Raw genomic sequence first — 14,524 nt, 5'->3', positions numbered from 1 at the left:
AGGACTTGCAACAAATCTGTGAGGCAGGTTCAGAAGCAGTGGGTTACCCAGCTGGACCAGACCTAGGATGCTTCCAGATAGAGGAGCTCTGAGTGTTAGCGACGGGCCCAGAAGGGTAGCTTCTAACCTGTGCTCCCTTACAAAGTGGCAGGATTCTCCATTACAATGTTCACCAACATGTTGCTCCCATCAGCCCCAGACAGCGTGGCCAAGACATCTGGAGGGACCTACGTTGGGACAGGCTGCTCTGTCTCATGCAAACTAGCCACTTCCCTATCAAGAAAAGTTACGGGTTGTCAAAGGCAAAGGGGTCAGGTTGATTCCTCCCTCCTCTCTCCCCTCCTCTCTAAAAGTCAGTTTCCAGCATTCTGTCACACTTGGGCATGACCAAAGGACAAAACCCAGGATGGGTCCACTCAGATAGGTGTGGGCTTAATAGTTTTTAATGGCTGGGCTTACCAGATGTAGCTCCCAGCCCAGTTGTGCCACTGAGACTGCAAAAGGGAAACCCTCCTGTTGTTGCTGTTGGGTGCTTCCAGACAAGTCAGAAGGCCTGGTGCAGCAATTCCCCCTTTTTTCCCTTAATGGGTTTTCTGCGGTAAGAAAAAAGATGGAAGAAGCAGTAAGAAAACATGGGAGGGGCAACGAGTAGAAGATGATGTTGTCTGGACACCCCTGTAATATTCCATGGATGAGGCAAGGCAATGGCACTGTAAAAGCCTTGTCTGGAAGCACCCCTGGACTCACCCAAAGAGGGACCAATTATTCAACTGGGAATAGGACAAAAAAGCCAGTGCTTCAGAATACAGGGAAATAGATTTAGGCAGAGTTTCTGATTTGCAAGAGCAGTTAAGCAATGGATTGTGCTTCCTGGGTATTTGAGGTTTTCAAGAACAAGCTGGGGAAACATCTGTCCTGGTTTCTCCAGATACAGGACACTCTGGCTTGGGGCAGGAGGCAGGACATGGTAAGCCATTGCATCCCTTCCCAACTCTGTGATTCTCACCCAAGGCAAGCCCACCGGTTGGGCATCGCAGCCGAGCCTGTATTCCCTCTGTCCTCCTGAACAAACGCCCTTGTGGACTGCCCCACCATGAGGCTGTAGATCAGCCTTCCCCAGCCTGCCCCCCTCCAGATGTATTGGACTACAGTTGTCGGCCATGCTGGCTGGGGATGATGGGAATTGTAGTTGTAGTATCTATTTTATCCCCCGTGCTGTTTAACATCTACATGAAACCGCTGGGGGAGGTTATCTGGAGGTGTGGGCTGAGGTGCCATCAATATGCGGATGACACCCAGCTCTACCTCTCTTTCTCATCAAAACCAGGTGAGGCAGTGGCTATTCTGAATCAGGGCCTGGGCACGGTAATGGACTGGATGAGGGCCAATAAACTGAAGCTCAATCCAGACAAGACAGAGGTGCTGTTAGTGGGTGGTTCGTCTGCCCGGCTAGGTGATGTTCAACCTGTTCTGGAGGGGGTTGCACTCCCCCTAAAGGATCAGGTTCGCAGTTTGGGGGTGCTCTTGGATCCAGAACTGTCACTTGAGGCATAGGTGAACTCAGTGGCATGGAGAACTTTTTATCAGCTTAGGCTGGTATACCAACTACACCCTTATCTGGACAGAGATAGCCTGACTACAGTTATCCATGCTCTGGTAACTTCTCATCTGGATTACTGCAATGCATTATACGTGGGGCTGGCTTTGAAAATGGTCCGGAAACTTCAGCTGGTCCAAAATAGGGCAGCAAGATTGTTAACAGGGACTGGCCAGTGAGCTCATATTATGCCAGTACTTTTCCAGCTGCACTGGCTGCCAGTCCATTTCTGGGCCCGATTCAAAGTCCCGGTATTAACGTTCAAAGCCCTGAACGGCTTGGGGCCAGGTTATCTGAAGGATCGCCTCCTCCCATATGTGCCTGCCTGGACCTTAAGATCATCATCAGCGGCCCTTCTCCGTGAGCCTCTGCCAAAGGAAGTGAGGCAGGTGGCTACTAGGAGGAGGGCTTTTCTGCTCTGGCACCCCGGCTGTGGAATGAGCTCCCTAGTGAGGTTTGCCTGGCACCTACACTGTATTCTTTCCGGCGCCAGGTGAAAACCTTTTTATTTTCCCAGGCATTTTAGCTTTCTAGACTTTTAGCTTTGCTGTTTTAAATCTGTATTTTAAATCCCTGCGTTGCTGCTAGGTTTTATTCTGGTTATATTGTTATACTGTGGTTTTAATGTTTTATATATTTTATATTGTTTTATTGTGTGCTCTTTGGTTTTAATTTTTGTGAACCGCCCAGAGAGCTTCGGCGGTACAGAAATGAAATAAAAAATAAATAAATAGTCCAAGACATCTGGAGGTTTCCAAGTTGGGGGGGTTGCTGTAGATGGTAGTAACACTGTGGGGAAGGCCTGTGGTTTAGTGCAACCTTGCCCATCCTGGCACCCTCCAGTCTTGGACTACAACCCCCATCAATCCCAGCCAGCATGGATGATGGGAGTTGACGTCCAACACACGTGGAGGGTGCCACGTTTGGGAAGCCCGGCTTAGTGGTAGAGCACCTGGTTTGTATGCAGGAAGTGACATGTTTTTCTGTGGCATCTCGTTAAAATGACCTTAGACAGCCAAGCTGCAAAAGATCCCTGCCTGCCTAGGACCCTGGAAAGATGCTCTCAGTCAGAGTAGAAGGTACTGGGCTCGATAGACTAATGGTCTGGCTCAGTATAGGGCAGCGTCATGCCCAGTCACACGTGCCTGACTACTGTTCCCCACCACCATCCCCAGCACTGCCACACTCTGTGTTCTCTTCCAGGACGCAGAGCAGGAGAACGAGCTGCGCAAGAAGCAGGAACAGGCCCAAAGGGAGCAGGCGCTAGCCCAAGAAGCCAAGCGGCTGGAGAAGGTAGGGGACGGTGCAGGGCACTGTGAGGCCAGAACAGGCAGCAGTTTGGGAGGTGGGATGGGGGCCTTTTCTGCCACTGCACCATGGAGGGACGGTGCTGTTACAGCTTCTGTTCAACTCGCTTGTCCTGTGTGCTCACTTCTGCCGCTGCTCTAAGGGTACATTTACACCAGCTGGTTTTCCTTGGTTATATCCCAGGAGAGAATGGAAACAGCACCTTTTGCAATATGAACTGCTTCATGAATGAATGAATGAATGAATGAATGAATGAATGAATGAATGCAACAGCTAATGAGCTCCACACCTGCTCCTGCATGGTGTTTCTGATTAGGGCTCCCCTTCTGGGCTTTGTGACACAAAGTCACTTCCTCATGAAATAGGTGGTAGCTTCCCCATAATGTCCCCTGCGATATTGGGATAGCAGCTGAGGAACATTTGTTTTGGCTGGGCTGCCTTCTCGTGCGTAGATCTCCTCACAGGGAAGTGCCTCGGCCTGCTGTATCCAGAGGCAGACATAAGCCCTTCCTTGGTAGCAAAGCTTCTTGTGAGGAAGCTTACGCAGGGCCCTCGCGGTGTCTCTCCTCCCTCTTCATGCCTGCGTCGACATTTGCGCGTGGGCCCTATTGGTCGGAGTCAACGATACTGGTCTGGATGGACAAATAGTCCGACTCAGTACGAGGCAGCTCCTACGTGGTGGACCTTACGATGTGCGAGAGGGAAATGCTGTGTGCAGGTCAGGCTGTGCACACGAGAGAGAGACCCCAGCTGTGAATGCTGGCAGGTTGCGCCTGCCTGAGGCAGGAGCGCCAGTCACAGAGCAGCGTGTGGTGTGGCTGGACTGGTCTGGGTGCTTTTGTTTTTCCTCCTCATCCCTGACCGGCCCCCAGTTGCCTCTGCAGCGCAACAAGTGGCAGCAGCAAGAGTTGATTGCTGAGCTGAGGCGGCGCCAGGCCAAGGACCACCGGCCTGTCTACGAAGGCAAAGATGGGACCATCGAGGATATTATCACGGGTAAGCCCGTCCCCCCGAGGAACACTCCCTTCCTGTGCAGTGGCCCACGCTTTCCACCAGGGGTCGTCGTGCCTTTGTGCAGGCAAAGCAGAGGGCTTGCGAGAGGGCCCTGCCTTCCAGGCCTCTCTGGCCCTTTCTGACGCTCCCTTTGTTTTATCCCCCTGTGCCACGAGGTCTCTGAACTCTCATCTTCTGAAGGAGCAATGCTTGATTGTTCCCCACAGCAACTGCTTGTCCATTCCACCCCCTCCATCAATAAAGCAGGGTGGGGTGGGGACTTACATAGTGGGTTCCTAAACGCCCTTCTGGCCTAACACCTGTGAGGGCACATACACCTCGCCATCTTATTCCAGTTTCAAGCATATTTTTGCACTCATAAGGACTAGAATGTTGTTGTTGTTGTTCTTTTTAGAAGAGGGGCAGAGAAAGAGAGAGATTAAATTCTCGGGAAGCTGATTTACATGGTTAAGACCACATTCTCTACCATTTTGGCATTTGTGTGGAATTGTTGGTTATACTCTGGTTATAACTGCACAAGACAACAGATGCCGCAGGTCACGAATCAGACACTGGTTGTGAACAGTCTTCCTCATGGGAGATAACATGAGGCACGGCATTTGGCTGTCTTGACGGTGCTGTTCCCTCACCACCTGCAGCGTAGCACGTTCTCCATGCACCTGTCCTGACTGAGGTGCTCAGTCATATATACCAGGAATGGCCAGCTTCTATAGTCTTGGCTGCCACTCTGTTCTCCAGGCCAGAAGCGTGTTGTGCCACGCAACCTGACCCCATCGTGGGCAGCCTGGCTTCAAAGTCAGCCAGGCCTAGCAGTAAGGAACTCGCAGTTGATGAAGCCCATGCTTCAGAGGAAGTGCAGAGTCCTGAAAGTGGGCATGGCTGGGTCAGTCCATGAAAAACATAAAAAAAAACAAAGCCAGAGCAGGGTGACCACCTGCAAAAGAGACCAAGGCTCCGGTATCTTTAACCAGGGGCGGGCAGAAAGTAGGTCTCCACATGCTTTGGACTCCATCTCCCAGCGTTCCTGACCATTGGCCATGCTGGCGGAGGCTTCTGGGAGTTGAAGTCCCAAACAACTGGAGATCTACCTTCTGCCCACCCCTGCCTTTAACAGCTGTGCAGGTGAGGGAATTTCCGCAGGTGCTGCTCCCCCCACCCCCGCGTGACAAAGCTGCACCAGCTCAGATTCCCACACTTACCCACCCATTAAATGTTAAAGGTACAGGAGCCCTGCCCGCTTTGGTATCTGGTCATTTGCTATTGCTTTACAGGCTGGACTGCCAGTAGGCCGTCCCTAGTGTACCCTGCACCCAAAAGGCGTTAATAGCAACACGAGTGGCCTTACCACTGCTGTAAAGAAAATAAAAGTAAATGGCCATATCTCTGAGGCCAGAAAGAGAAAGACAGGAACTGGGACAGAAAGCGAGGGAAGGAACTGATTTTCCTCTCTCCTTCTTGAGGTGGAAATGCAGGCTGGAAGGCATATGGCATTTTTCCCTTGTGTTCAGGCCAGCGATTCTATGATGGAATCCAGGCCTTTGCCCCCTCCTCCAGTCACAGTGGGAGTCCCAGCTTTCTAGTATGTGATGTGTCATTTGTTGATGTGCTAGTCTAGGTTCCCCCAACCGGGTGCTCTCCAGATGGGTTGGACTACAATTCCTAGCATCCTCCAGCCAGCTGTCCCATGGGGACCACCAGCAATGCTGGCTGGGGGGTGCGGCGACTTGTAGACCCAACACATCTGGAGGGCCCACGATTGGGAAAGGCTGCACTAGCCATATACCCCATGGCATGTATGTCGGAGTGTGATTACATCAGCCTTCCCCAACCGGATGCCCTCCAGATATGTTGGACTGCATCTCCCAGCATTCTTGGCTGTTGGCTGTGCTGGCTGGGGCTGATGGGAGTTGAAGTCCAAAGCATCTGAAGGGCACCAGGCCGGGGAAGGGTGGGTGACATACGTTCTACATAATAAGCCACCTGCCGTATTTCAAACGATCTGACGTGTCTGTCTGTCTTTGTCCATCCCCCTCCCCACCCACAGTGTTGAAGAGCGTCCCCTTCACTGCCCGCACAGCGAAGCGGGGGTCTCGCTTTTTCTGCGAGCCGCCCCACCATGACGAGCCTAACTGTTAGCTCCACTCTCTCCCGCCCTGCCAAAGGTATCCGTGGAACGTGGCTTCCTTTTCTGCATGCCGTTCCTCCTCCCCCGTGGAGCCTGGCCCTCCCCTCCTGCATGCCTTGCTCTCTCCTCCCATGAGCTCAGGGCTTCTCAACCTCTCCTCGGAGACCTGTTCCCACTCCTGGAGAGCCGCCTTCTCTACAGGCATAGGGTCGCTTTGTCGAACTGGCGGTGTTCCTCAGGCAGTGTGACAGCACCTGTGAGCTGCCCTTTCCAGGCTGCCAGCCCTGGACCCAGGCAAGGCTCCGGTGTATTCCAACAGTTGTGTCAAAGAAGAGGGAATTTCAGCAGGGACAGCTTTTCCTCACTTTTATGTGACAAGCCACACCTCCCAGAATTCCCCCTTTTTATAGAATTCCGAAAAAGGGTACAAGGAGCTCTGCCTCCCCCTTGGTGTCTGGTCAGCCTAGCACACTGCATTTCAGCATTGTACATTTTCTAGGTCCTCCCTGCTAACACAAGGACTAGAAACATGATTATTGTTTTAAAGAAAACAAAGAACAGAGTACTTTTTTAAAAAAGAGAGAGCCATTGAGCCCTCCTAAAAGCCTGTTCACAGCCCCTTCTTCTTCACCGTTGAGAATCCCTGCATGGACCCAGAGGAACCATCCCGTCTGTGTTACTCCTTGCATGGTTGGCATGATGAGGTTGCCATGGACATCCTGTCTTGATTTGCATGCATCACTCTGCAGTCTGTTGATGGGGTCACCTTATCACACTAATGCAGTAGAGCAGTTTACTAAATCCTCTCATGTTTTAAAGGGGGCGGGTGGGCGGGCGGGCATGTGGCTTGCTGATACTTGATTGCTTGGTGGGGTGGAAACTGAGCCCTCTTACTGTGGGAAAGAAAACCATAGATGCTGTGCTGTAGAAAACGTGGTCAGCTTTACAGCTGAAGGCCGGTTTCTGCATGTGGCAATCTCTTATGGTAAAGCTTCCCTTAGACCAGGACTGGGCAGCTTTGGGGACTCCAGAGGCCCATATCAACCCCTGGAATCCCCTGGGGGCTGCACCCCCATCACACACCTTGTTTTAAAGCTATATTTGGCTTTTTTAGGCCACCTTTGTGGATCGCCGCCAAAATTCAGTGGCAAAGCACTGGTTGTTTTGCTGCTGCTATCACCGCCGCAGCAAACGTGGGGGTGGCAGGGGTGGCACTTAAAGCCAGTGTGGGGTGGGGCATGTGGCTCACAGGCCATGTGTTGCCTGTCCACCCTTGTCTTAGATTGTGCTGCTTCAGGCTGCAGGAGAGGGATGGCCTGTTTGAATATCTGCGTATGACCAAGGAACATCCCTGGACGTAGAAAAACAGTATGCCAGGGAAAGCTAAGCTGAACCCTTGTCTGTGATATTGTGGCTTTCTACAGGCAGGGTGGATTTTTGCAGACTGCACCCAATGTGCTTGAATCAGCCTAAGCCCAAGATGTCACGTGCATATCCACACCTTGACATCCTGCACTGCCAGCTTGGTGCAGTAGCAGAGAATGGGGAAGATGCACGGAGTGCCCCAGCGGCACCTTTTCCCTTGGGACACCTCCATGGAGCTGCACAGACAGCATGGTCAGCACTGATCCGGCACTTGTCTCCACAAATTGGGCAGAACGGGGACCAGAGCAGGGTGAAGTCCTGGCACACGTGGACTGTGGGGAATCAGATGTGCTGTTTGAATGCATCTGATCCCCACCATTCACAATGAGCAGACTGAGCTGCGAGTCATGGAGGCTGGGGAGTTTGGTGGGAAGAGTGCAACGCTGCCGCCTCCAAGCCCACTACCTTTCCAGACTTTGTGGACCCTTACAAGGCTGGCCTGGTGAGGACAGATTCCAGCCCCCTGGGGAGAGGAGCTCCCCGCCCCGCCCGCCCCCAGTTTGGCCTAATTTTTGTTTTTATCCCCTCCATAGCAGCAAGAACCACCTGCCTCTAGTTTCCTCTCAGTTCATCCGCAGCAGAGGGTAAGAAACAACTCTCTGAAGCCCTGGAGACTTTAACCTCTGCTTTGCTGCTTCTGCCTCAGCGGGAGACATGAACCGAATGTTTGCACTCTGGCATATGCCAGGGTTACTGGCCCACCCGAACTGGCTTCTTGCTCACAGGCTCCCTCTGGTGGGGAAAGGTGGTGGTCCCTGCCTCTTTCTAGCGTGCCAAGAAGAACATGGTTAAATAGAAGGGGGAAGAGGTGTCTCATATGCGCCTTCTATAAAGCAAACAAAGTCTTGCTTGAAAAAGGGTGATGCAGAGAGGGGCAGCTAAAGGATGGGTTGTTAGGGGCCCCCACAAGGCAAGAGCTGTTGCTCTGCCATCCGCCTCCCTCCCACCCCAAGGGGCAATTGAATAAATTACCTTGCAGAGCCTTGACGGCCATCAGTCGCAACTGCTTATGCATTTGATTCTCTGGTGATTCACTGCTCCCACCCTTACCGGCTGTTTCTTCCTCCTGTAGAGTCCTGCATGCCCTGCCGTTCCAGCTGGCTCATGCTGCATTCTAACAGCCCAGGCCTAGTTCCTTTTTGCCAAAGAATCAACTTCCACCATTTCAAAGATGTTCCGATGGAAGAACCTAAGGGACCTTTAGGAAGTGCCTTACTGCGACAGTATTATTGCTATTCTCTTATTTAAGATGTATTTTTTAATCTGTACATATATGACAATTCCCATCAGCCCTTGCTCCTGCCGCTGTCCCTTACTGAGTCAGCTGTGAAAGATGAGACTGTTCTGGCTCTTGAGAAGTGCCTTTGGCCAGCAGGTGGCTGACTTCCCCTCTAGAGCCTCAGTCGTTTGAGCATCTGGACCAGAATTGCACTTTGACCTCTCAGCAACTTGTCTTTAGTGGATGGAGACGATGGACACCTTCCTTCATAGGTCCTGGCGCACTGCAGCCGGGTGTGTGTGTGGGATTTTCGGTAGGAGATCTTTGCGTATGGCGCTAGTCTTGCGGACCAGCGGTGTTTTTTCAGGAGCAGTCTTCGGCAATACTGTGGTCTTCTCAGATTGGGCTATGAGCTGGCACTGAGAAGTTTAAAAGCTAGGCCGTGATGGCCTTTGAAAAACCACTGGAACCCTTCTTCAAAAGGGAAAACCTTCAGACCAAAGTCGCATGTCTCAACTGCACAAAGTAACCCTGGTGTTGGCGCAACAGGGGACGACAGTGGTGACCCAACTCTTGACGATCACAAGGAAGATCCTGGGTAGGTCAAAGGCTGCTTTTGACATTGCCCAAGATTTTTTTTTTTCATTTTATTATTATTTTCCAAAGGACCAAATTTTGTTTCCACTTTGTTGTGTGTGGTATTTTACAGAGAGCTGTCTTCTCTGTTGTTGGACCAAACACCATAACACTCTACAGGGCAAATCTAATATGCCTGTTATGTTCCCTTGAAGCCCTCAAAACAAGCACCAGAGGATAAGGTGTGTATGGATGTCGTCCTCATGGGGGCCAGCTCAAGACGTTTTGATACCTGAGGTGGAAAAGTTAAAATTGTAGTCAGAATACTCCCCACGAAGCTGGATGCTGTTTAGCAGGTAACAAATTAAAAAATAGCAAGTGAGAGATTAGCACAATAGGAGCCATTTTGATCCAATTAATGGCTGACAGAGAAGCTGAACACAGGATAAATGGAGTAACAAAATGGCACCCCTCCCCACTTCCCATTAATTAACATGGGGCAGAACCCACCAGACAGTTCTCCAATGTAAGCCTCATTGAAATGAATGGAATGAAGTCCTCTTCATTTTACTGAGTTTTGCACTGAAGAACTTTCCAGTAGATATTACCTCAAGAGTCAAACTTGTTTGTCTCCCACTCTTCCACCTTTAAGGGTGCCCCAAATCCGCTGCCTCATCTTACTAGATGGTGAGACCGCCCTCTGGCCCTCATAGCATTTGCAACCATTGCTGCGTGGATGTCTGCAGCTAGGCCTACAGTTTTGGCCATGATGCTTCTTGAGACAATCAGAACAAGAGGAGTTACTTTAGCTCCTCTTAAACCTACTTGGATGTATGTATGCTTTTCATGACCAAAGATTTTTGCCCATAAGGTATTAGAGCTACAGATAATATTAGGATAAAGCCATTTGACAATGAATGCAGAATTGCTTCTTCAATTTTTTTTAATTCAGGGAAGCCACTTGCCTCCCCCCCCCCCCCGGTGGGGGGGTTAGCCACTTTCTGGAACCAGGAAGTATGTTAATAGACCTTAAGCCGCCAAACGGACCTTTAAGTAGGACTGGCTGCAAGATAGTATCATGACTTTTTCTTTGCTCCTGTGTAAGTTTAAAGGCACATTTCTTTGCAAGGCCAACCCAGGTAGGGCCCCTGCTAAAGATGATTTCTTTTGCAGGCTTTGAACCATGGCTTCAGCTACGCAGCAGGGCATTTGCACAGCAGAATGCTCCTGTGTGACTTTGGTCCCTTAAGCCTGTGGAAAGATAATCAGGATTGCCAAAGGCCTGTGGCATCCTGGTCACCTGAATGGGAGGAATTGGCTCAACCACTTGATCAGAAAGGGCTCAGGAAGTCCTTCTGATTGGTCACGCCTGTGGAAAGCAGTGATGTTTGGAGCTATATGGAGCATTAGTTGTGCCAGAAGCACCTCTGAGTTGACCTTTTGTATATAAATCATACCAAAGAAACAAAGTACCTGTTGCAGGGAACCCAGTATCTTATGGCTAAGCCAATGTGTCCCAGGAAAATGTGGCTCTGTGGTTTAGGCCTTGCACTCCTGTTAGGTTTATACTCGTGGATTTGAATTCTGCTGAAAGGCAACCTCAGTAGTTGAGAGCACCGTAGGGGCCTCCGTTAGCCTGCAGTTCCGGGGAGCTCCATGGCACCGGTAGACCACATGCTTTGCACCCATAAGGTCCCAGGTTCAATCCTTAGATTCTTCATGGAAAAGGATCTCAGGTAGAAGGACTGGGAAAGACCTGTGCCCACCCTTGGACAGCTGCTGCCAGTCAAAGCAGACAGTACAAGGCTAGATGGACCAGTGGCCGGACTCCATATAAGGCAGCTTTACGTGTTCATCTGTGCATGTTTACTCAGAAGTACGGCCCCGCAAGGTCAACGGTCATTACTCTCAAGTAAGCGAGTATAGGATTGAAGCCTTAGAATGAGACCTGCCCTTCCACTGAAGTTTAGAACATGGTGCAGCAGAGCTGGATGGATTGCACAGAATTCTGGGGATCTGTGAAACAGAACATTCTTCTTTCACCAAAAGAATTGCCGGGGTCTAGACTTTTCTTTCCTTCCTTCCTTCCTTCCTTCCTTCCTTCCTTCCTTCCTTCCTTCCTCTCTTGTCATTGTATGCTGGGTTTATTTTGCCTTCTATTTCTGGCCTGTGAATATGAAAGCTTGACTTAAAACTCTATGTAAACTATTTTTCAAACATTTTTTTAAACGTTCAAAGCAGCTTCCAAAATATGTTTTTTCAGGGGAAAACAACAATAAGGTTTTGGAACAAAATATTCAAAGAAATGCCCCCCAAACCCAGCAACCACCTCCACTTCAACATGGAATTGTGACTTAAGTTATTGCCACTTGCATCAAAGATGCAGGCACCTCTAATCCTGGCAGAATCAAGGCTGCCAATCTTTACGGATTACTTGCAAAGACCTTCTTCATCACTAGCTGTCTGTGTTAAGATGAGGACCACCAGACTGGGAACATCTCCACTGAAATCAGTCCCTTCAAAAGAGGGAGGCAGGAGTGTGTGTGACTGAGCCCCTAAAGTGATGGATAATCTGCTTAATTCAAAAGACTGCATTCTCTCCTTGAAAACCTACCTGTTGTCTTTACCATGGGGCAATTGTTAAGGCCAAGAACCCTTGGTTTTACTAGAAATGTCACTGGCTGCCTCTGCCCTATGGCTATATCCTTTGTAGGCCTTGCTTGTTGCAAACAGTGAAGCTAAGCATGTTGAGAAAGGTGGCTACCGCCCCCCCCCCCCATCCTCTTTTTAGTGCAGTAAGCAGGGTGATGTTAAGGCAGCCTTTAACCACCCTATGATACTCACAAATCATGGAAACGTAAATTTTCCTACCATGTCCATGCTTTCTTATAGGTTGAGTGGAAATTCTAATCCATGCTGGTGGTTGCAGGAACGGAACTGCGGCCTGTGTTCATTTTTCCAGGTTAGCAATCTTAATAATGTCTCACTGTGCTAAGCATTGCCTAGAGAGCAGCAGGTGATCCCAGAGTGTTAAGGCTGTGCTTGTGGCCACTGTGGGGTGGGCAGCCATAAGGACAAGGGCTCTAGTTTAGGGTTTTTGAGACAGCAGTGCCACAATCTGTTGTATGACCTTGGGCAAGTCAAAACCAAAAGGGGCCAACCAACCCCGCTCTCTAAGGGCCTTTGCCACAGCAGATTGTTGTTGTTGTTCAGTCGTTCAGTCGTGTCTGACTCTTCGTGGCCCCGTGGACCATAGCACGCCAGGCCTTCCTGTCCTGTGCTCTCTCCCGGAGCGTGCTCAAGTCCATATTCATTGCATCGGTGATGCTATCTAGCCATCTCCTCCTCTGACCACAGCAGATAGGCAGAGCTAAATCCGAGCAGGCAGGGACTTCCTGGTGTTGCTTCAGGACAGTTTACAGCATATCCATTCCAGTGTAGTCTTTTTGTGTAGTTAGATGTAACTTTTTTGTACATGTGAAATATTATTGACTATATTGTAAGCCAGTGCCTCCTTCCCATTCACCTTGAACTGTACAGAATTTCTACTAATGGGAGAGGGGGAGAAATAAAAGAAACAAACAAACAAGCTGTTCACCGAGTTCTGTCTCTGAGGATTTCATTTATTTTTTCCCGTTTGTTTTAAGAAACCCCACCCACACCTGTGTAATTCTCTCACCTCCCCTAGCTCACACCAAGCTTTTAGCCCCGTGGCCAAATTTTGCCCATCTGACAAATGTCAAAAAGAGCACAATTTAAGGGAACATCTCGACACAACAGACTTTGAAGGCAGAGTAGCGTGGAGAACAGATGCACACCCATCCTGCACCACCCTGAATCTGCCTTCTGCATCCATTTACACTGCCACCAGCAATGAGGACTGCTGGAATAACCCCAACTTGCTGCCATCCAGATATTTTGAAGTACAACTCCCAGGATTCCTTAAAAAAAAAATTATGAACAGATTTTTATAATGGTATAATTAACCCACACAAAACAACCCAGAGGGCTAAAGATAATTCGTTAGGTATCACTTATGTCCAAATAGAGCATTGTCCTTAGAACTCCCCATCATCCCTGACCACTGGCCATGCTAACTGGGGCTGATGGGAGTTGAAATTCAAAACATCTGGAGCGCAACTGGTTAGAGAAGGCTGACATACGTGGTTCATGGTGTGTGGGAGTTCTATGTCAAACCCATGGCTACAGCTCTTGCTTCTTGTCCTGCTTACTACGCTTTTTTTTTTTAAGGCAGATGCACCAAACTGAAAGGGTGGGATGCTGCCATCTGGACACATAGTCCTTTTCCCCTCTCCCCAAATGCATAAGCAGTTTCAACCAGTTTCAACCATGTAGGACCTTTTGCAGAGCAGGGTCAACCAGATGTCAGGTTGTCAGTTCCACTTCGTTTGTTTACATTAGAATGCCAAGATCCACCAACCAGAGCCAGATATACAAGACTTACCCTTAATAATTAAAGATCAGGGAGCCTCTGAGTCTAGCATCAGAACTGAACTGAGCTCACAGTCCTTTCGCACAAAAGTTCACTCCGGGTCACCCCAAGCATTCTGCATTTTTAGCAGCCTAATTTCAGGTGTGGGGGGTCATTTTGTTCTCGTTGCTAGTGTTAAACTATTGGGAATCAGAAAACTTTGGCGATCTATTGCAAATCATCCAGAGACCTATCAGTAGATGCAGTTCTACCTTCTCCCCCCCCCCAACCCCCCCCCCCCCCCGGTTGCGGAGAATCATATTGCAAACCCCACCCAGTCCTGGACAGAGTTAGCAGAAATTCCTGTGAGTGCAGCGGCTGGAGAAGAAAAAAAAGCAGCTGCTGCATTTGTGAATGTGGCTGCTAGTACTTTCCATGAGCAGTCTCTTTGAACATGTGAGCGTGCCTGCCTGATTCTGAAGGCAGTTATGACTTGTTCCTACGCATGGGCTTTGTGAGTTGTGATATTACATTGTAACACAATTTAAGACTGGAAGGCCCGCCGTGCATCTTGGATTGGATCTGTGCTAAAATCCTCTTTTTGAATTTGTGGAAGGAAAAGCCATGATGAGGCCTTGTTCAGAAATGTTTTCCACACAGCTGCTTTTGGCAATGTATGGTAAAGGTGTGATGGGGCCACGTAAAATCCTAAATGCAGAGATGCTCCTGCTGTAGGAGAAAAGTACTTCTGGTCAGAAAGTGGTGGCTAAAATGTGTGAGTTGGCTCCAGTCAAGCCAGGGTAGTTAAGGAAAGAGCTGTGAGCACTT

The 14,524-nt window shown here is 49.6% G+C and overlaps 1 protein-coding gene across 19 annotated transcripts in view; it reads left to right on the top strand.

The window, feature by feature from the left end:
• FMNL3 (formin like 3) overlaps nucleotides 1–12,864 on the top strand; it is a 123,426-nt gene extending 110,562 nt beyond the window's left edge. For 7 of the 19 annotated variants that reach the window (XM_084836946.1, XM_084836945.1, XM_084836935.1 and 4 more), the window contains 2 exons: nucleotides 2,801–2,890; nucleotides 3,778–4,807. In XM_084836946.1, the coding sequence (XP_084693072.1) occupies nucleotides 2,801–2,890; nucleotides 3,778–4,041 (354 nt within the window). In that variant the 3' untranslated portion in view covers nucleotides 4,042–4,807. Of the gene's footprint in view, nucleotides 1–2,800; nucleotides 2,891–3,270; nucleotides 3,372–3,777; nucleotides 4,808–5,963; nucleotides 6,147–8,002; nucleotides 8,054–8,541 lie in introns of those variants that run through there. The other 12 variants (XM_084836938.1, XM_084836950.1, XM_084836936.1 and 9 more) reach the window with 10 other exon arrangements.
• The last annotated feature ends 1,660 nt before the right edge of the window (nucleotides 12,865–14,524 follow it).

The sequence above is a fragment of the Heloderma suspectum genome, chromosome 2 (assembly GCF_057233095.1).
Source record: "Heloderma suspectum isolate Gila_16-S chromosome 2, 16-S_ref, whole genome shotgun sequence".
Classification (NCBI taxonomy): domain Eukaryota; kingdom Metazoa; phylum Chordata; class Lepidosauria; order Squamata; family Helodermatidae; genus Heloderma; species Heloderma suspectum.
Note: the sequence above shows the minus strand (reverse complement) of the source record. Positions and strands in the feature narration are given on the sequence as shown.